The sequence below is a fragment of the Lagopus muta genome, chromosome 9 (assembly GCF_023343835.1).
Source record: "Lagopus muta isolate bLagMut1 chromosome 9, bLagMut1 primary, whole genome shotgun sequence".
Lineage (NCBI taxonomy): Eukaryota > Metazoa > Chordata > Aves > Galliformes > Phasianidae > Lagopus > Lagopus muta.
In genome coordinates, this window is record NC_064441.1 from 11,544,957 (window position 1) to 11,565,978 (window position 21,022).

At 40.4% G+C, this 21,022-nt stretch overlaps 1 protein-coding gene across 1 annotated transcript in view; it reads right to left on the minus strand.

Annotated features, from left to right (window-relative positions):
- Positions 1 to 3,035: 3,035 nt before the first annotated feature.
- Positions 3,036 to 21,022, minus strand: part of CPB1 (carboxypeptidase B1) — a 31,980-nt gene continuing 13,993 nt past the window's right edge. Inside the window, exons 10-11 of the mRNA XM_048955620.1 lie at positions 13,467 to 13,551; positions 3,036 to 13,277 (exon numbers count right to left, since the gene is read on the minus strand). Coding sequence (XP_048811577.1) covers positions 13,090 to 13,277; positions 13,467 to 13,551 — 273 coding nt within the window. The 3' untranslated portion in view covers positions 3,036 to 13,089. The remainder of the gene's footprint in view (positions 13,278 to 13,466; positions 13,552 to 21,022) is intronic.

The following is a 21,022-nucleotide window of genomic DNA, read 5'->3' on the forward strand; positions in this document are numbered from 1 at the left end:
CCTGTAATCACATAGTATATTCTATTTCTCTTCTCTTTTAATACCAGGATGCAAAACATTGCCAAGCACACTAATACACAGGACCTGGGAGCAAGGTTTTAAGCAATAGTATGCATGAGACTTTGGTCTCAGAATGCTGCTGCAAATCTACTGAAAGAATCAAAGGTTTAACAGAATGGTGCTTCTTTTTTTCCCTGGCAAAAACTTGATTATTCTGTCACTGGATTTTGTTTATGTTAGTATCACAAGGCAGAGGGAGATCTTAAAGCTAGATTTGTGTATGGTTCAGAGACTGAAGGAAAAGTCAAAGTGCCCAAAAAAGGAATGAAATTCCAATTTCCAGAGTAGTCTTAAAGTTGTAAACTTTGAGTTTGGTGAATTAGCAGGCTTTTACACTTTCTGAGTTAGCTTTTCCTTTCTGAGTAAGCACACATCTTTGAAGGGCACAATAAAGCAAGCCAGATTGAGCCCAGGAATCATAAAATGGGAAGCAAACCTAGCAGATGGGAGAAGTCAGACCTTGCAGTGTTCTTCAGAGTATACTGCTGTTGTATGACACTGTATGGTTCAGAACCATCTTGCTTTGTGAGGCATGAAGTGCAGGAATTACAGCACTAGTTATTTTCGTGGTTGGAGTAGTACTGTTTTACTCCAGTCTGGTAACACTCCATAGCCTTAATATTTGGGGAACAGTATCTTCCCTGTGTCTGCAAGGGTAGCACGGAGCCAAGCTTTGCAGTTAATCCCTTCCCCGCTCCTTCCTTGCCCTAGTCACAGTCAGTATGAGGAATTATCTGTATAGTGAGAAAGCTTGTTCTCAAAGTAGATTTTCTGTTTGAGAAACCTGATGGCAAATAAAGTTAAAAATAATTTTAACAAATTAGCTTTGGAGAAGCTTTATGTGGAGTACGGGGTAAGACTGGTGAAAGATCTGTGGGACTCCTCTTGTATTTTTTTTTCTTCCTTTAGATCTTAGGACAAGGGGGAATAAATATGTTAGGCAAGAATTCCATACTCAGAGGTGATGAGGAAATGGCCCAAGTTGTCCAGAGAGCTGTGGGTGCCCCTTCCCTGTAGGTGAGCAAGGCTGGGCTGGGTGGGGCCCTGGGCAGCCTGAATTGGTTGGGGGCCACCATGCTACTGCAGGGATTGGGACCAGACTGAGTTCCCAACCCAAGCCATTCTATCATACTGTGATTAATACTGCAAGTTAATGTGATGGGATATTGTAATACTGCATCAGGAAAAAAACAGTGAAATGAACTGCTGAAATGAACTGGGTTTGGAAGAAATTGTTAAAGGCTGATGGATTATTTTTTTTTTTTTCTTTTTGGATGGACTTCTGAGTTCTTTGGAAACTGCAATTCATAAGGCCTTGTCCAAATACCTTGACTTCCCAAAGGTCTTTAAAATCTTTAGTATGTAAAATTTGACCTTTTTTCATGGAATATCAGATAATGGAAATCTTGACATGTTTCTAAATAGAGTTAGTCACAACTGTTACTGTACATTGGAATTACAGAACTACAGTAAGATGCCTTTCCCATTAAGTGAGGTTGAGGGGGGCCTTTTGATTTTTGTTTCTTGTTTTTCTTTTTTCCTGGCACATAGAGTAAAGCTGGATTTTCAGGATCACTTGATGCTGATCTGAAAAGAAGACGTTGAGCAGATTATCTTTTTCTGTGTAGAAAAATCATTTGATTATGAGCTTGCAGCATGTAATCTGCTGTAGGAAACCTCTAAGTTTATTTTTTGCAGTGCCAGTTTTGTACAAAAGTCTGTACTATCAAAACTTGAGGTCACTTTCAAATAAAGCTGCAACACTAAATCGATTTTTTTCCCCATTGATTCTGTTTAAAAAATAAGCAAAAATAGAGATTATCTACACTCAGTAGCCCTGAGAAGATTTTAGGGCTCCTGGTAGATTAAAAGCTGGACATGAGGCAGCAACGTGTGCTTGTGGCCTGGTGCGCCGTTTCCTGGGCTGCAGATCAGCAGACAAAGACTGGTTCTGTTTGGTGCTGTGTTTAATGGTAAGTATTTGAAATGGTGACAGAGATATGAGGTAAGGCTCTCAAAAATATTCACATCTATTAATATTGTAACAATAATGTCATGAATTGTACTGCCTCAAAATGAGAAGCCACTAGTAACTACAGAAAAACATCTGTGCACATGATACTGTAAGACATGTTGTTGTTTTAATCAATGGTTCTGTTCAGATCAGGGCAATATTCTTTAGGAGTTAGGTGCTGTCTAGTAAAAAGATGCTGTGCATGTATAAGGTTTACTGAATGCATCATAGTGCAGTTCCAGCTGTGGTTGGTGTGTAAAGGGGCTGCACTCTTAGTGCTTTCATTTTTTTGAACAAACTGGGTAACCCAGCTGTGCTGTGCACCTGTCTCTGCACTGAAGAGCACAGGGAGAGGTTTTACAACTTTCAAGTTGCCCTTTCAAGAAAAGCTGGGGCTTGCCTTCAGTAGAGGATCCTGATCCGCTCTTGTTCTTGCCATTGAATGGGAAGCAATCTGGTTGGAGGTGACTTGCTTTATTAATGACCCATTTCTAATGAGATGAGGAGTTATAATGAGTTAAATGGTTTTATGTTTTTGGGGTTGGTTTTTTTTTTTGTTTGTTTTTTGTTTTTTTAGTTATTAGTATGATGATGACCAGCTTTCAATTTCTTTTAACACAGAAACAACAACTTTGAAAAAAGTAATAACTGAAAGGTTTTTTACTGTGAGGTTCTCTATTTTTCTATTTTTCTATTTTGGGATTTAAAAGCACATGGACATATGTAAAGTCTTAGCTTCTTAAAAGGGGTTGTAGAGGAAACTCCTTGAGCCTGGTTTGATTTTAACATTCTCTAATAGCAGTCCGGCATGGCTCTGCTGAAGCAAGAGCTGTACCAAAGCAGCTGCCAATTCCATGGCCTCTTACAGCATGAGGAGTGTATGTCTGCATAAAGCTGGGGCTGAGTGCTTCAGGGACCAAAGTTTCCTGTATGGTGTGTCATTACAAAGGTAAGCCATGATGGTCCAGTTTACAAGACATGATTTGAGAGGAACACGGAGTTTTTCCTTATCACCTGCCTACATTATTTACTCTCACCTTGGCCTGGAGAGGTCTTGAGCAAGTCCTGCTTAACGTTCCAGACAGCAGCAAATTATGGGATAAGGGTTGGGCAGATTTCCTGTGTTCCACTCTAATTTCTGGGTGAATGAACTAGGACAGGAGCATATGTGAAAATATGAGATTTATGTAGTATTACTACATAACTTAACCCAATGCCTGTGCCACAAAGAGAGCAAGGTTTTGTTGTGTCCTGGTCAGATGAAGGTGGTTACAGAAGGAAGGGAGTTTTTTGACCTCCTTCAGAAGCCACATTCTGAAAGCAGAAATGTGTTCTTATGTATTGGTTCCATATTTTATGGTGATGATCTGCCCCTGCTCTGCTTCCCAGCCTGCTACCAGAGACAGATGTGCTTTACCTCAGTGGGATATCACTCTTCAGTTTTATTTCAGCTTCTAATGAAAGGTTGAGCATCTGTTATGGTTATCTACAAGGGAGGAGGAGAACTAGTAGACACGAGTATCCAAACCCTTCTTTGCAGCACTCACTGACTGGCATATTTAGATCTGATGCAAACCTTTCCCTTCCACAAAGCCATGGTGTTTGAGCTTCACACACAAGCAGCAGCTGGGAAGTGCCAGCTGGCTCCCTCTCCTGACTGCAAAGCAGTGTGTCTGCTTTCTAAACTAGCAAAGCCAGCTGCTGGCAGCAGCTTGATGCAGCGTGCAATGCATGGTTCAGGCTCATGGCTTTGCTTTTTTGTGTGTTGTAAAAATGATCCAGAGAAAGCCAAAACCCACCTTAGTTCTGGATGTGTAGTAAGAAACTGAAATACTGCTGGGGAGGAAAGAGTGTGTGTTAAGTGTTACTCGGGGAACAGCTGGGAGCATCATCTTTCTGCACTGCCCTGAGGGTGAGTGTTGTCAGGTATGAGGCCATAGCTCAAGTGCTTGTGTTGTTTTTAATGTTATTTTCATTAGAGCTATCTCTGACCCATTAATCAGAGTGGGCTGTTACAGATTCCTCTGGAATGGGCATTGCTCTGTAAGGGTGGTATTGGATCACAATTTACCTCAGCTGTAATTAGAAGATGTTTTTCTCTCAATGCAGTTTGAGGACAAACGGGAAATAAAAGTTGCCATTTTTATATTTATCCAATTACATGTACCATAAGCATCAGCATAAATCAGCCAGATGCGGCCAGCTTGCAATTAAGTTTCTGGATAATGAAACTTCCTCTTTCTGTACCTACCTTTCCCTGCAAGGCAATGATTTGAAAAGAGATGCAGTTTTTGTACTCACAGTAGATAAGAGCATAAAGACAATGCACTAGTCTTTAGATCTGTAGCTCACACGTAGTTTGAATTGCATCAAGCTGAACTTGTGTCAGCTTTCTGACTTCCTTCTACTCGTTTGAAATAACGATCCTGTTCCTCTGTGCTTCGTATTGTTATGTTTTAGGAATGGCTAATTTTGCTGAATTAAACGCTTGTCTGTTTACCTTAATTATAAATCATTGCCTTTTTGTGGGCAGTTGGGTGTTTGGTTTTCTGAAGTACCACTGTTCTGCAGCCTGTTCCATGGCTGTCGATGAGAACCAGCCGGAGCGCGGTTAGCATGTCGTGCTGCCACAAGATGTCATGAGAAGCCGTGTCTGACTGCAGGACTCACACACTGCATCCCTGGCACTCAGCGAGGCTGAGCAGTGCTTATGAAGCAATGTGCTCTGGGGGCGTATCGCTTTGCCATGCTGCTCCTTGAAGAAATGCTTTTTTGTGTTGTTTTTGCATTGAAACAAAAGTCTGGTGACTGAATTGCCTCCAAACACACCCTGAAGTGATAGGAGTGAATGCGTTCTGACAGTGCTGAGGTGTAGCGTAACGCTGAGCACCATAGGGTGGAGGTGTTCTTTCTGTATGTTGTAACCAAGATTTTGCAAACTGCCAAAGGGTGGTTTTGGTTGTGCTTTTTCATCCTCTGGAATGTATACTTTGGAAGGAGAAGGAATGTGTTTCTAGGAACTGGGAATGACTTTGCCCATTAAATCCCAGAATGTTCTAATCTGTTCCCCCTCGCTTTTGGTTTTAAATTCCCAGCTGAATCTCCTCTTTGAAATGTCCACGTTATCTTGGTCAAACCTCTGAGCAGCAGCCTTGCAGTGTTCCAGACTGCATAGCAGCAGGGACTTGTTTGCTGCTGCCTACCCTTGACAGAGGGAAACTGGGTGGAGACTGTAAGCTGCCTTGGTGTCGTACATGTACTCTAAGTCATGGCAGGCTTTTTGGTGAATTGTTTTGTTTGCAGACCAGTCAGGAACTCAGTTTTCTCTCCCATTTTGTTCAGTGGGATCTGCTTGCATAACGTTTAAGCACTGAATTTGGCTTAATAAGCTTTATCAAACTTATTTCTCTGTCACATAAACACAAAACACGCACAGAGGATATGGGGCTTACTTTAAAAGACATTTGTTCTTTATGTACCACCCTCTCTAGTAAGCCTTGCTGCTGTGACGCTGGCTGGGTGCTCAATGCATTTCATTTCAGGGCTTTGCACAAAATACCTTTACACCTAAATGTATCAGGAGAGGGACTGGTTACTATATCTGTGCGTCGCTGGTTTGTTATTTGGTACAATCAAAAGGAATCTTAGGGTCTGCCAGCAGCAGTAAGAATGCAGGTAGCTGTAACGAAGCCGAAAGGCACCATAATCATTGTGTTTCTGTAGAGGAAATGCTGCCAGATTTCTGCTACAGTTTGTTCTCTGTGAGAAGTTGGTTTCTTTTCAGAGTTTTAATAGATGGAGTTGGGCAGGGAGGGAAGGTGGTGCTTTGCCAACATAAATATTCACAAGTGAAAAGATTCCTCTTCATGTGATTTCAGGGTAATCTTGGAAAAGAATGTGTTCAGTTTGTATCGTATTTAAATTGAATATCCATGTCATCAGCTGGTTCTTCTTGAAGATAAAAGGCTGGGTTCTCAGGCAGTTTCATGGATTTTGGATGAGAATATTGAATGAGATCAGTGTAACTCCAAATTGCAATAGAACACATTTACCCATATGAATATGAACCAAAAATATCTCAAGCCTATCTTGCCTGTTACTGAATTCCAAGAGCTATGTGATAAAGATCTGAGGAACAGATGGGTAAATGAACATATATGTCCTGTTTGGGAAAATGTTCCCGCTTGTTCTCCTGTCTGTCAGCACACTGAGCAATAGGAACTAGAACTTTTCTAGAATAGAAGCATTTGTTTTGTAGGTGTGCGACCACGAAGTCCAGCAGCAGCAAATCCTCGTCCACATTTCTGTATCAGCATGCGCTGTAACTCATACCGCTTTTAGTGCCAGCTGAGGGAATCTTCACATGTGTTCATGATGACCACATCAGGACTGAATCAGTTTCTCGCAGTCTTTGGTTGCACGTGAAGTGCAGTTATAGTCAGGTCTGGGAATGCTCTTGTCATGGCGAGTATTCGAAAATATGAGTACATGGATGGAGAGCGTGTGTGTTCTACATACCTGGTGACTATTCTTGTTCGGCCCCATTTTGGTCTGGCATGTCCTCCATGTGATTGTATTGTTGAAAACCAAGAGCGCAGGTAAGGAATAACAGACTTCAGAGAAGCTCTGTTGTCTCTGCCATTTTACAGCTCTTGGGGAAAAAAAACTTTAAATCAGCTTTAATGTGGATTATTCTAAAACTTCTTCAGACAGATGAGTGATCTCTTATCATCTTTATGTTTATGAACAGATGAATTTCTATGAGCAACCTAAGAATATTTCAGGTGAGCATCATGCAATGGTATTCCAAGAAAATTGTACTTCTCATTTTGAATTGTTTTGGGTATGCCCAAAGATGCAGTCAGGATGAGTAGCAGCCCAAGGTTTGTGAGTGCTTAGTGCCACTGTCGAGAATGAGCCTTAGGGCTCCAGAAAGTGCTGCAGATACTGGAGAGTGGGAAAGTGAACCATATGTTCCCATAACTCTTCAAGCTTCCAACAGCCTTATGAGAAATGGCTGTGGCTGATATGCCAGGAGAATTCCTGAAAGGGAACGTGGGAGCGGTATTGACTGCTGAATTATCTCAAAGCAAGCCAGGGAGGCTGAGCAAAACAGCTCCACAAAAAGTAGGAGAGGTTCAGTGTCCCTCGGGGTAAGTGTCCAAGATCAGCTGCAAGACAGTATTTATCTCAGCATCCCAGGCGTGTGGGCCAACAAACATTAGTCAGTGTGAAGGCTGGCAGAGGAAGACCTGGCTTCAGAAGGGTGTGCAAGGCTCGCAGGGTGCAAAAGACGAGGGAAGACATCAGCTGATCTGTGCTCATCCAGTAACGTGGTCTGCAAGGCACGAGGTGCTAGCAGGGTAAAGTTAGTAAGCATTATCTGGTTCTGTAGCATGAAGAAGTACATGAAGTTCCTCAATTGTCTAAATTTTTTAAATTTAGAAAGCATCATGCAAATTTAGTTTGTGCTAAGAGCCTTGAGGATATACATATATATATGCTAGACATATACTAGACACGGGCCATACTAGACAGTATGTTTCCACAAGTGTTGTCTGTGACAGTAAAGCTTACAATGGAGATGTGAGCCTGAAACTGCAAAGAAATAGCAGTGACAAAAGCTAGAAATAAAACATTGTCTATTCAGCTTTCCTTTTAAAAGGAGGAATACATATTCCACAGTTATAAAGTCTATATTGTTGCTTTTCAAATAGGATTCAAAGACACGGACTAAAATATGTCATAAGGAATTCTACAATCCACTGGAGTAGGAACTGTTCTATTTATGATCCCTGAAGAGAGCGTTTGGGTCGTGAACAGCAGTTCCATTTGTAGCAGGAAATGTAAGAATCGTTTTTGTGCAAGTCAGTACAAAATGAGCCTGCTGCTCCTGCCTGTGCTGGTCGCTGAGGAGGGGTCGTGGGTAGAAGGATCTCCGATTTGGGATCGCAGTGGAAAGTGAGTGCTCTGGTAAGTGACTGTGCAGTTTGTATGGTCAGGAAAACGTCAGTGCTGCATCACAGAATATTTGTCTTTTCAGTTGTTTATTATTTTCAAATTTACCAGCTTTGCTTGATTTTGAAGCAGTTTGATTACAGATGAGCACTGGGAGGAGTGGAGGTGCTCTGAGCTGGTTTGCTCCTGGCCAGGGCCTGGTGCTGGCAGTGTTGTGAGGCTGTGCTCCGTGGCCTGATTCATGTTAGCAGCAGCTCAGGGATCTATGAGATAATGGCCATTGCTCCCAAGCTTTTCTCCTTTCTGCCTCATTGCAGTCTTTATGCCAGTCCTTATAGCTTATGTTATCAGTGTGCTGAAGAGAAACATGAATATTATTTTTTTTCCCCCATGAAGCCAGGAAATTGGGAGTTGATTTTATATTAAAGCAAGGTGATTCATACTTTCCCTGAGGAATGCCAGAGTTAAGTGTTTTAGGCCTTCTGGTAAATATAGAAATGAAACATTTCCATGTGTGCCAAGAAGCTGGGGTGCTTTGTTCAACAACCTTTGAAGGAAAAGTTTTATATATTTTGAGATATTTCCCTGTCTCAAAATACATTTCCGTATTTCCCAGAGACAAAACCCCACTCTCCAAAGCAACATTTGGCAGTTCCCTCTCCTCCCGTTGTAAAAAACCCATGCGTGCATCTGCAGCACAGCTGTGGGAGTGCATTGGGGAGCACAGAGACAACCTGCTGCCCTGCACAGCCCACATCTGCCTTGGGGATGGTTCAAACTGACAGGAAGCACATCAGCAAAGCAGTGTTCAGAGCAGGCTGAACTGAGAGCATAGGCTTAACTTGTAGATGCTGTGCTTAGGGACATGGGATAGTGGGGATGGGCTGGTAGCCGGACTGGATGATCTGTGCTGGTGAGATGTTCCCTTTGCCTGTGTCCTGTTCTCTCTGATACTGCTGCTGTGAGAGCTGGCACGTGGGCAGAGCATTGTCCTCAAAACACTTCACGAGTTCTTAATCTCTTCTAAAATTTGGAGCACTGAAATTAATTGACTGAATGTACTGTGCTGAATGGTAGCTTAATATGAGAAAGATGGCAAGTTCTTGATGCATTTATTAACCGAGAGATCAGAATGTTCCTTTTCTAGTTATCTAATGAAAAGAGCAACCTTAAACAAAAAGGGAAAACTCTTCATCTTGATCCTTAGCTGACCTGCATCAGGCAGGGAAGACAGGAATGAGTTTCATGGGATCACAGGACCTGTCAACAAAACCCTCCTTTCCTGAAAAATTTCTCATTCCCTTGGCATTCAGTGGCATATGAGGGCCAAAGGGTTCATCTATGTTCTTTTAAGACTTTTTTTCTTAAACATAAGCACAGCTAAAAATATTCTAAATGCTGCAAAATTGCAGTGTGGTTTTACAGCGTTCACTGCAAAGATTCATCCTGAAATGCAGAAAGAAAAACTGAAACCAAAGATTTTTTGTGAGAGTTCTGTTTATGTTTTTGCACTGGTGGAATATTCACTGCTCTGTTACAGATCAGTTTGGTTTTAGAAGGCAAGAAAAGGCTCAGATTGGATAACACTGGAAAATTTTCTTTAGAATTATTGAAAAAATGTCAAAATTCACCTCTGTGACTCATGCAGCATGTTTTTATTTCTTCTCCTATATTTCAAAACAGGAATTGGCTCAGAGTAATTATGATGACATCTTTGAAAATCAGTTTTGCAGTGATTTTCTATGCTTTTGGAAAGCAGTGCTGAAATCTGAAGCTTGATTACTTGTTGTTTCCACTCTGTTTGCTTTCAGTGTCTCTATTCCAGCAGCTTACGTGCTGGCAGAATGTCCTTTTGGGTTTAAATTTCTCCCTGTATGTTCTTCCTGTCCTAAGCTGCATGGATCATATATGACAGATCACATTTAATTGCTGTTCTTTTCTGCGTGTCTGTAATTTGACCAGAGGTGCCTGTGGTGAAGGCACAACAGCCTTATGTACTGCTGCCTTGTTGCAGCCTGGCTCCGTGAGCATCAGCACTAACGTGTGCCACGTCCTGCCTCGTTGGCATGGGTTTGAGCTCACTGGGGTAGCCCTGGAGCTGCTGGAGGCAGTGGCTGAGCCTTTGTCTTCAGTTGCCTGTGATGTCTTTAGTTGCCTCTGGTGTCTTTAGTTGCCTGAGGTTTTCCTAGGGATAAATGAATGGTGCTGAGCATCAGCAATTCACTCTGCAGTCAGCATAAGACCTGTGGCATTTGCCAGAATTATACAGTTGTAGCCTGGGTAATCCCTGGGTGGTTATTACTTGGTTAAAATTAGCCAAAAGATGTTGTACTCTAAGGAGAATATTTTCCTGCCCTTCATGAGATGTTTGGCTCTGGTCAACACGTTCTGCTTGTACTATTATTGGTAATGCTGATCATTTTCCCCCCTACTTCTATTGCAAAATAGAATGACTTGTGTTTTCACTGGTGAGTGCTACTTTTGCATGTGGGTTCTATTTCATCACTAGTCCACAGCAGATGGACCAGCCGTGCATGCAAGGAGTGGGGCTGGGCCGATTGGAGTGTGCTACTGAATGAGGCATGCATTTCGTGGCCTGTTTTGAGCACATCAGATAGGGAAATGCCAAAAAAAACAGTGCTAATTGCCAGAGTGCCAACGGACAGAAGAAATCTCTGTTCAGAGCCTCCAGTAGCAGGGAGATAGGGCAGGTCCTGTCCTGGCACAAGATTTTTTTGCATCTTTCTGCAGAGTGTGTCCCGTAGCAGCCAAATTCTAAACAGCGCTGGTAAATGCCAAACACCTTTTGTGCAGCTGCGTGAAAAAGCTGCTGAGGGAAACTATTTATCACTCTCACCCACTTTGACTCAACCAGACAGACCCATGTTACTTGTATAGGAAATGGATCAGGAAGGGATAATTTCTTACAGCTTCTTTTGAAAAAGAAAGTTGCTCATTCATCATCAAACTAATTCTCACGGCTGTTTGTAATTCTGCTAATGATGGTGGAAACGGTGGGGCCCCTGGATATAGCAGGACTCAGGATATTTTGACAAACGCTACTGTTGTGAGTGTGAGAGTCTCACATGGAGTAGCTCATAGCTCTGCTTGCTCAGTTAGAACTGCTGTTAACTGTGAGCTTCAGTGCTGAGCTCAGATAGGACTGTCCAAGACCTAGGATCTGCAGTGATGGGGCAGATTGAGGTGGGTTTTGAGACAGTTCCCAAGAACGTATCCCAGGTATCTTCCTTTTGGAAGTATATAATAAGAAATTTTCCTTGTCACTGTCGCCATTAGGGCAAAGTTTGGATGAAAGTGTATTTATGTAAATCACTAGATATTTTCATTATGCTTAGTGCTCAGGCTGTGTAAGTCCTAATGCTCTACCCATCTGCTGTGTGTAAAGATCATTTTAATCATTCAAGCAACCTTTATCTTAAGTTGCTTAAGCTTCTTGTGCAGATTATTACAGAGATGAAACTGGTCAGCTCCCCTCAGGACGTGTCTGGTGTCCCATATCCATCTTTACTATTAATGCTTCATTTAACGTGAGTCTTCTGTGCCTTATTCATTATTGAGATAAGGATTTAATAAAGGGATTTTGTCTCCCTTTTCTGATAGGTCTCAAGTTTCTTTCGTAATAAGGGAAAATAAAGTCATCTTGTTGCGACTTTTAAATGCACCACCTCACTTGAAAGGTAAATTAATCTCCTGGATCAGAGCATATGGTCATGTTGACCTAACTGAGCTGCAGCAGGGAAGAATCTGGCCCACGTGTGCTTTTAAAACAAAAAAAGGTATTGTCACATACTTCTTTTCAGCTAGAACTTAGATTGCATTATAGTTCACCCAGTGGAGAGTAAATTTACTGATTCTTTCTAGTTGTAACCGGATTCATTTTTCTGATTTGCAGACTGCGTGTATTAACTCAGGTGTAAAGCATTTTCACTTTTTCTGGTTACCACAGATGAATCCTAACAGCTTGAAATAAGGTCTTGAAATTTCACTTATCTGTGAAAAGACTGCAAACACTGACTGCATGCAGCTGAAGAGCAATTCTGAGCAAGTTTTAGGTTAATGAGCTTAAACTGATTCTGGTATCAGTTCAGGAGTGAAAAAGGAGGAATGTTTCAGGATCCATTCCATTTATTTTATAATCCTTATTATTAAAATATTAAACTCTTGATAGAAACTGTCTAACGGGGTATCCCCTGAATCTTTCACTTCAGGAAGGCTGCTGTTCTGAACTGAACAAAAGGGAGAGATTTGGGAAAGTTTGCATAGTTTGTGAGAGGAAGAAGTGCCAGAGGAAAGGGAGAACAGAAGGTGGAGAGAGAAATGGGGAAATCATGATTTTAACAGGCAGAAACAAATATGTACTACATTTGCCAGATCTCTCTGAGTGAGAGATCCCACCTAACGGTTATAGGAGGAGGTCAGTAGCTGCCACACTCATTTGTGCCACACAGACATTCATAGCCCACTAGTCTTTGCCATCCCATTTTGTGAGAGAATTAATGTATTCCTTGCTGTATCTGTGCAATTCCAGTGAAGCCAAAGTCTTTTTCTTTTTTCTTTTTTTTTTGGCTGATAAAGCCATTCTTTTAAAAATGTGTTTTATTTGTCAAAATATGAAGGCTTATTTTGTTTATGCATTTAATCCAGTCACTGGAGAAATTCTTCTAGCACTCTATATGTTGTTAGCATTTTATTAGCGACTGGCAATGAAATACCTAGGTAATTCCATATGAAGATTAAATAAGAGACAGAGATGGTACGGAGAAGTGATTTAAAACTTGAACTTAAAGATGTGGATCTCAGAAAAGCAGGTGTTTGAGCATGCTTATTTTTCCAGCAAGGCTTATCTGCCACCCCTCCCCACCTAATTATATTGGTTGTCTTAACAGAAGGTAGAATTTATCTTGGAAGACTTTCAGATTATTGACCTTTTATGGACTAAGGATACGGCCAAGCATTAAGTAAAGCAAAAAAATAAAAAATTATTGAACATACAGAAAAAGGCTTTTGAATAACTTTAATCGCTTCTAGAATTTCCTTTAATACAAGTTATCAAGGACATAACTGGCAATGTATTTAACAGCAAGCAGAGTCTCCTCACAGGTTGGCTTTATCTGAGACTCAGGCAGAAGAAACCCATAATTACCGGTGTCACGGAGCTCAAAAGTGAAAGAGTACTTGATGCCTTGATCGTAAGCCCAGTCATCAGAGCCTCCTGCAGCAGGGTCTGTGATAAAGACATAAAACATGACTGTAAACGTAGAAACAACAAGCTGCAGAACCAGATATACAGAACAAACAATTAAAAAAGGATATATAGTGAATCAATTGATTTCTTCTTGTGGTGGAAAGGCATTTGTGACTTATGCAATTACTGAGATCCATTTCAGATTGGCATACTTAGGCAAGTACTTACAGATTGTTGTAGCTCCTGGGCCATACGTATATTTGGTGTTGTACAGACTGGTCAGTTTTTTGGTTGCAGCACTAGCAATGGTGTTCTGTAGGGAAGGAGCAAATATAAATGCAGATTTCTAGAAGCATTCTGTGTGAATCTTGGCAAATTTGTTGAGTAAACTGCAAAGCTGTGCTTGAGAAGGTAAACTGTTTTCCACCTCTCAGAATGATTAGGTGCAAGTAGTTGCCAGTACATACCCTGTCAGTAAAAAGCTTGTTCTCCAAGCTTCAGTGGTGCATAGCCTGCCTGTGTAGAGCTGCCTTAGTGTATAGCTGGTGCATAGTCCCATATAGCTTGGGCAGTAGCAAACAGCATTTTCTATATTTACAAGAAACCTGTACAAGACTTAAAATAAATAAGGAATCCCTGTGAAGGGTAATAACTTGGTACAGTAGACTGGGAACACAGTAGCCTTCCTTTTCTTTCTGTTCATGCAGCATTTAAATTGAGAGTAGCGCCAGTTTAGTCGGCAGAGTTGGACACCGCTGGAAGTGGAAGCAGTATAATAAATGTTAATAGACAGAAAAGGCATAAATTACCTCAGAACCATATGTAGTCTCATTAATTTCATTTCATTTCCTGTGCTCAGAGGGACTCGTTCAACCCCCACTGATTTCGGTGAGGGCTGGATCAGGCCCATCAGTGCTACCATGAAGCTTTGTGTGTTTGCAGTAAGGAAAATTACAGACTTTGGAATGTGTGACTTTTCCACTTCTTCATTATGCAGCATGTTGGTAATAAAACATGAAAACTATTACTAACAGATGATGAATGTGAACGATTTTTGAAAGCAGATGTTCACTACAAGAGTAAGCGATGGGTTGCCTTATCTTTGTTTATAGCTTACAGCTGAATGCTCGCTATCCCAAGAATTTCCTCAAGCCCCGTCTTTCTCTTTAGGTTGTACTCTGGCTTATTTCCCAGAGCAAGAGAGATTGTAAAACATTCTGTTTACCCTTGTGCTTTAAGTGTTTCTGTGAATTACTGAAAAATGCATATTGGACCATGTGTTTTGAAAAATCTTAGTTTAGCAAGAGAGTTTCTGCAAAACAGCTTCAAAATATGTTTGCATTAATGCTGGTAGCCTACTACAGGACTGCAAGGGTTTCCCCACTCGTAAGTGCTGGATTTTGATTCAGAGCAGCAGGGGTAGCTGAGCTCTCTCTGGCATTTGCTAGCAATACCATTGGTTTTTTGTTTTTGGTTTCTCAAATGTGTCAAATCTGTAAATAGAAAATTCATTATTAAATGTAAACAGATTCTTCCTCTTTTCAAAAATATGCAAAGTTTGGAAATTTGGAAAGATTAGTTTTACACTCCTTATGGACCTGGTGGTTATTAATATTTGATCTTTCTTCAGTGAACTGCATTGTAGAGACAACAGAAGAGTAAAGCTGCTTTTAGGGAAGAGTGGGGCATACTTTCTCTCTGCCAAAATGCCTGCTTCAAATCAGACCAGAACAGGCAGAAGATAAAGGATGTCAGGAAGTGTATTTACCTGGGGGGTATTTTGTTACTGGCCAGGAAGTTATGAGAAGGATTTGTAGCAAAAGAGGTTGAGCTTTCCAGTAGGGAGACTGGAATCCAAATATACAACTTCCTCAAGTTGTGCAGCGTGGAGATTGATGTAGTATTTAAATGACCTTCTCCATTAACTGAGCAACATGACCGAGCATTTATGACTTCATCTTGAAATGAACATTTATCAAAAGGTTTGAAATCTGATTTTTTTTTTCTTTATTAAGTGACTCTCTCCCAGTTGCTTTCCTAATGGATTTACAGTGCAACATCTGAAGGTCAAAACAAAATTTCAACTTTTTAGGTACTAAAGTCACCTTTTTCTCCTGATATAAAAATGAGGAACGAATAAGAATGAAGCTTGTGAGTCCGACACAACATTTTTCAAAAGGGGGTTGTGATATTTAGCTTTTAAAAAATAGTTTGGATTTTCGTACCTGTACGCTATTCGGAATACAGCTGCCAGGAGATGCATGGCTATCTCATTGACCTTAGAGGACACTCTTTTCTGTTGACTGATTTTCAAGATTTCTTTAACTGGCTTAATTCAATTGCTGTGGTTTCTTTGTTTTTAACTGTCAAGAATGTCTCTGTTGCAAGGAAAACTCTGCTCAGAGATATAGCAGCAGAGAAGCAAGCGGCGCCCTGAAGTCCTAGGAATAATTAATTAATTAATATCTTGTAACTGGGAGCAGAAATGGCTTTCCAGATTCTGACTCAGAGCTGAACTCGCAGAGCAGGTCATTTCAGCAGAAGGTGTATTCCCTGCACTAATCATCCACCTGTGTTTACACAGCAATTACTAATATTTTGCCTAATCTTGTGTGCGGAGTGCAATGGCCAGGGAGACAGCAGAGTTGTGTTCTCAGTTGTCATTATCTTACATAATTTACAACCTTTAAACCTATATTTATTGTTATTAGTGTTTAATGAAAGATGTGTCTAACTGGCCAACCTTTCTATCACATCTGGAGCTTTGAGCTAACAACATAATTTACCAGGAGAAGCATCTTCTGCCTGTTAATAGGTAATTTTGGGGGGCAGCTCCCTCATTTCATTCTTCTGTCATCAGGGCAGATTTACCAGCAAACCGTGGCTGTTTAGAAACACTTCAAGGATGTTGATTATGCAGCTGCTGCCTGTGGACAACTCCCTTTGCCATCACAGAATCATAGGATGCCCTGGGTTGAAAAGGACCACAATAATCATCGAGTTTCAACCCCTTGCTATGTGCAGGGCTGCCAACCACCAGACCAGGCTGAAACACCTGTTCTCTGAGTGACTGGGCCAGACTCTTCTCTCACCGCACTGCAGATTGATTTGCCTGAGCTTGAAAACCGTATTTTGCTTCCACCTCTGTCTCATGTACTACTTAAACTTCCGTTGTAATGGAAGTCTGAAGGGTGCTGTTTGCAAAGTTAGCTGTAGCCAAGTAAAGCTGCACTTCCGAGGCTTCTTGTTTTGGCAGTAAAACTAAACTACCCTCAGGAGTCCATGGCTGATGTGTAATTTAGTGCACTGTTCTGTTGTTGCTCATGGTTAAGCATCTCCCTCAAGAGCCTAGGGAATCCAGCCAAGTGGAAGACTGCAGTATGATGCTCTTTTTCCTTTGCAAGCCAGTTTCTCTGAGGCAGTCTTACAGGCTGCATAAGAAATTGATCCCTGGTGAGAGGGTTTCCAGTGTGACTACGTTAAGGTGAATGTGCTCTACAACTGTAGGAGACTTGACTTTGAGCCAAGCTCACACATAAGCATCATCTGTATGAAGCTGCTACTGTAAGCATCCTTTTCAGAGTAGTGACACTACCAGTACAGAGCAGGTCTGTTTTGACAAACTCGGTGCAAGAGCTTCCAATTACTGCTTTTCTGGCTGCTTCCATTTGCTCTACTTTCCAACTTCTCTACCAAATATTTACTTGTAACAACAGTTCAATCTAAGGAGTTTTTAACAGTACAGATACAGTAGTGTAGGTTGTGACTCTTCTTTGGTATCTCTGAGTCTTTTAGAAAATAGGATTTTTGTTGTTCAAAAATTTGTAACTACAAGTATTCCGACATCTTAAACACATTCTGGAATTAAAACAGTGATGAAGAGACTTTGCTCCCAGGCATCAGGTTAAATAACCAGACTAATAGTATTCACCAAGTCATGTAACATATTTGAAATTCACTCTTCTTGCAGACTGCACAGACTCTATGCCTATCTCTGCTTTCTACCTTGTTCTATTTTAAGGGTCTCAGATGGTACGAGAAGTGAAATGGTAGACCAGCCCAACAGAGAAGAATGAATTTCAGTGAACTTGACAAAAGAAGTGGAAATCTTGTGTCTAGAAAATTATCTTCAGCTGTGAATTAATACAATATTCCATAGCCTACCAAACAGTAATAATACTAATCTAACATGCAGATGTGGATTTGGTGCTGAGTTTGTTCAGCAAAGAGATGGAATTGAACCTGGAAAGGAAGAGAGAGCATGGTGGACATACCTCTGCTCTATCAGTTCAGAACCAATTCAAATACGAACAAGAATGGATAGAGCTATATATGTCTTTGCTGAAAATGAGGAAAGCATAGGATGACCTAGTAGGAAAGTAAGGCACAAATTTGAATTGATTAAAGCATATGGGTTGAACTGCTTGTGCCGAATGTGATTAAATGCAGAGGCCTGTATTTCAGGAAGACAAAAATGTGAATGGTAAAATGAAGATAAAAAGAATCTTTTTGGGGTGGGGAGAGATACTGGTGTTGCCAATCACATGTTTTAATTGTGAAGAGCTAATGCTTCTGTTCTCAGTAAGCGATGGATTCAAGTGTGTATTCTGTGTGCTATGAAACTCCCAAGGGTACAGTAAATAATGAGCCAAGTGAAGATTATGAGGCAGGCAAAATGAGATCCACCAAAAAAGAGTACATTTTTCTTTCAAGGAGTCATCTCCAGAATATTGTGCAACTTCTGAGAAAATTCTGACCTAGATTTTCCTGTCTTGGGTGTTTTTATTTGTTTGTGTATTGTTTGGATAACAGTGAAAGTTCTGTGCAGCATCTCAGAAGTGAGAGAAACAATCAAATTATCCTATGCTGAATACAGGGAGAAAAATTTGGGGAGAATTCTTGTGTTCTGTGGTTTGAGTTCCTGTTGCCTCTGAGGAAAAGGAGGGAAGTTGTGGGAAGGAAGAGTCATGCATGATTTTCATCTTCTGTCACACTGTTTAGTCCTGGGGTGATTGGGGATAGCCCTAATCCTATTCTCAAACCAAGTTACAATAATGTGAGGTTGCTATGATTAGCTATGGCAGTGAAGAATGAAGCATAAAGGTTGCTGGAACTCCTAGAGTGCCCTGTTTTACCCGAGGAACAAAAAGCAGAACAGTTTTTTGCCTTCTGATTTCTTGAGGCTGTGAGCAAAAGAAAAAGTCTTTCAAGCCCCAAGGACACTGCTCAGTGTTCTGGCAGGAAACGAAGGTACAGGCTTTCTCTAGATCTTTCTTTTGTGCAGACCTACTGATTTCAATCTCAAATTACTCAATTTTTGTACCCTTATGTGTCTCAGACACTGGAATGTGGCACAGACCTCAATGTATTATGCTACCTTTAATTAAATATAATGGAACAAAATATTATTAATGATAAGCAGACATGAAATTTTGTTTAACCACATGTCGAGCTGCTCACTGGAAGAGATAAGAAATTGCAGCTATATTTCCTTTAATTTATTAGATCTGTCAGAGTAAAAATAACATCCAAGATAAGATAATGGCGCTATAAATTTTGCTCCATTTGAAAAGTGATTTATGGTCCTCTGATTCACCCAAACAATCTCTATGAAAGGTTGAGATTCTAATTTCTCTCCATTTCTCTAAATTCTAAATCTAGACAGAACTTTTTGTCACAGAATAATGACTGGCAATACACCACAATATCTCTTTTTGTAAGTGTATCATTTTAAGCAAATCCAGCTATTGATGGAAAATCTTAAATTTCTTTAGTTACAGCTCAAAGGATTGTGCTTTAGTTATCTCAAGTAGCCCGAAAAGCCGCACCTTTGAACTTGACCCAGAGCCTGTGGAAGTCAGTCTATTTAATTCGTTGGTGTTGGAGTGAATTGGGCCTTTTCTGTTTAATTACCCCGGCTATAGGCAGTTTTGATTGGATGACACTCTGATCTCATTCTCTGAAAGAAGGATTTTTGGCAAGAAGTCTTCCCTTGTTAAAGCCAGGTACTGCTCAAGTAGAATATCCCTGGGATCCTGCTGTCTTTTTGTTGGGATCGCCACTAAAAGAAGTATTTTCCCTTAATTAACACATGAAAACCACTCATCGGGTCACCTTGTCATTGGTGGTGAGGTTTGTAATTGCTTTGTACTGGAAAATAATGGAACCCCCTCTGGGATCATTGTACCCAATTTAAAATGTAGGATAAAATGACAGTGGAAAATCTAACTTATGAAGTGAAATCAAATAGGTGAAGAGAAGTATATAGGTTGTATTCCTGAGCTATTTATTTCTTATGCTGAATAGCAATAGTAGACTTGTTCTCTATGGCAGGAAAATAAGGCTTTTATTAATTAAAAGCTGGAGAACCATTGTAAAAGTAATGCATGAAATTATATTCCATATTGGAATATATTTTTAATCATAAAAATGTAAATTGATAAAAGAAAGTGAAAACCAAGAAAATCAGAAGTTATTTCTTATTTCTAAAGATTGTTTTAACGGATAGGACTTCTGTATTTTTTAAATACTAGGCCGTTGATGCAGACTTTCTCAGTTTAATACTGTGAGAAGCATGCTGGGGTTTTAGTTAAGTTTCACATTTGCTTTTGATTCAGAAAGTTGAGTGGAGTGTCATGCAACTTTTTAGCACATGTGAACTTTGTCATCTTGACAACGAAGCAGCTCAAGGGCTTTGTGCTGCTTATTGCCTGAGACTGAACTGCCATGTGTAAAATGTGAAAAAATGTAAAAACTGAAGACAAGAAATCACTATAGTTCCATGGAATAATTAAAATCAAAGCTTTCTGGAAAATAAATTAAGAAAGCAAAGTTTTCATCTGGATTTCATCCTCTCTTTTAAGCTGTAAAATATGCTGCAAGAAAGTTCACTGTTGGCCCAAGTTCTTGTTTGTGCTTTGGAATTGTGACATCTATTTGGGAGCACTCATAAATCTGTCAAGCCCCCCCAGCAGACCAGCACACTGAGTGTTGTTGCCTTGGACTTTTGGCAGCATCCAGGAAAGAGAGGGAATCAAGATTTGTTTGTTTTGTTTTGCTCTGTTGTTTTGCCTGCCAACAGCTTCTAATTGCTAATATGCCAGAGAACTGAAGTAATTTTCTTATTCATGATTGTTGATTCTTGGCCTTGTGAAATGTTTACAACTTTTGTGCACACTTAATATTTTTAAATTTTTTTTTAAATTCCAGATTGTTATTCAAATGGTGTTAGGGTGTGTCCTTCATTCATTTTGGATGAACAAAAGAGGAGTTGTTATTTAAAACATGACATTTATCTTCTTCTCTTCCAAGTAAGGGGTGTATTTGAATCAAGGCCTATTTAGAAGGGTCTCAGAACTGATTGTTTTCACCTGTTTTGTGCCTGTTTTTAGTTATAATCATAGTCCAATATATAGGTATATAGTAATTAATACTATATATTGCATTTATTATTGACAAAAACTGCCTCATTGTCCTCAAGCTGCATCATTCTCTTTAACAGGAGTCTCACCCTTTTCCTTCAGTGAGAAGTAAGGTTTGGTACGAAGTATTAGACAGAGTTCCTTATTTGCTGGTGCTGGTACCACTTCAGTCATTTCTGTGTAGTTATTATAGTCTAGCAAGCTGCTAGCGTGGCTTACAAAGGAAGTGTTTCTGTGGGATGTTCTGCAGCCACACACACTGCAAATTCTTGCATCAGTGCTGCATGATGTAGTGAATTTCTCTATGGCATGACTGGAAAGCAATCCTGACCTTGTGGCAAATTCACTGTATACACTGAAATT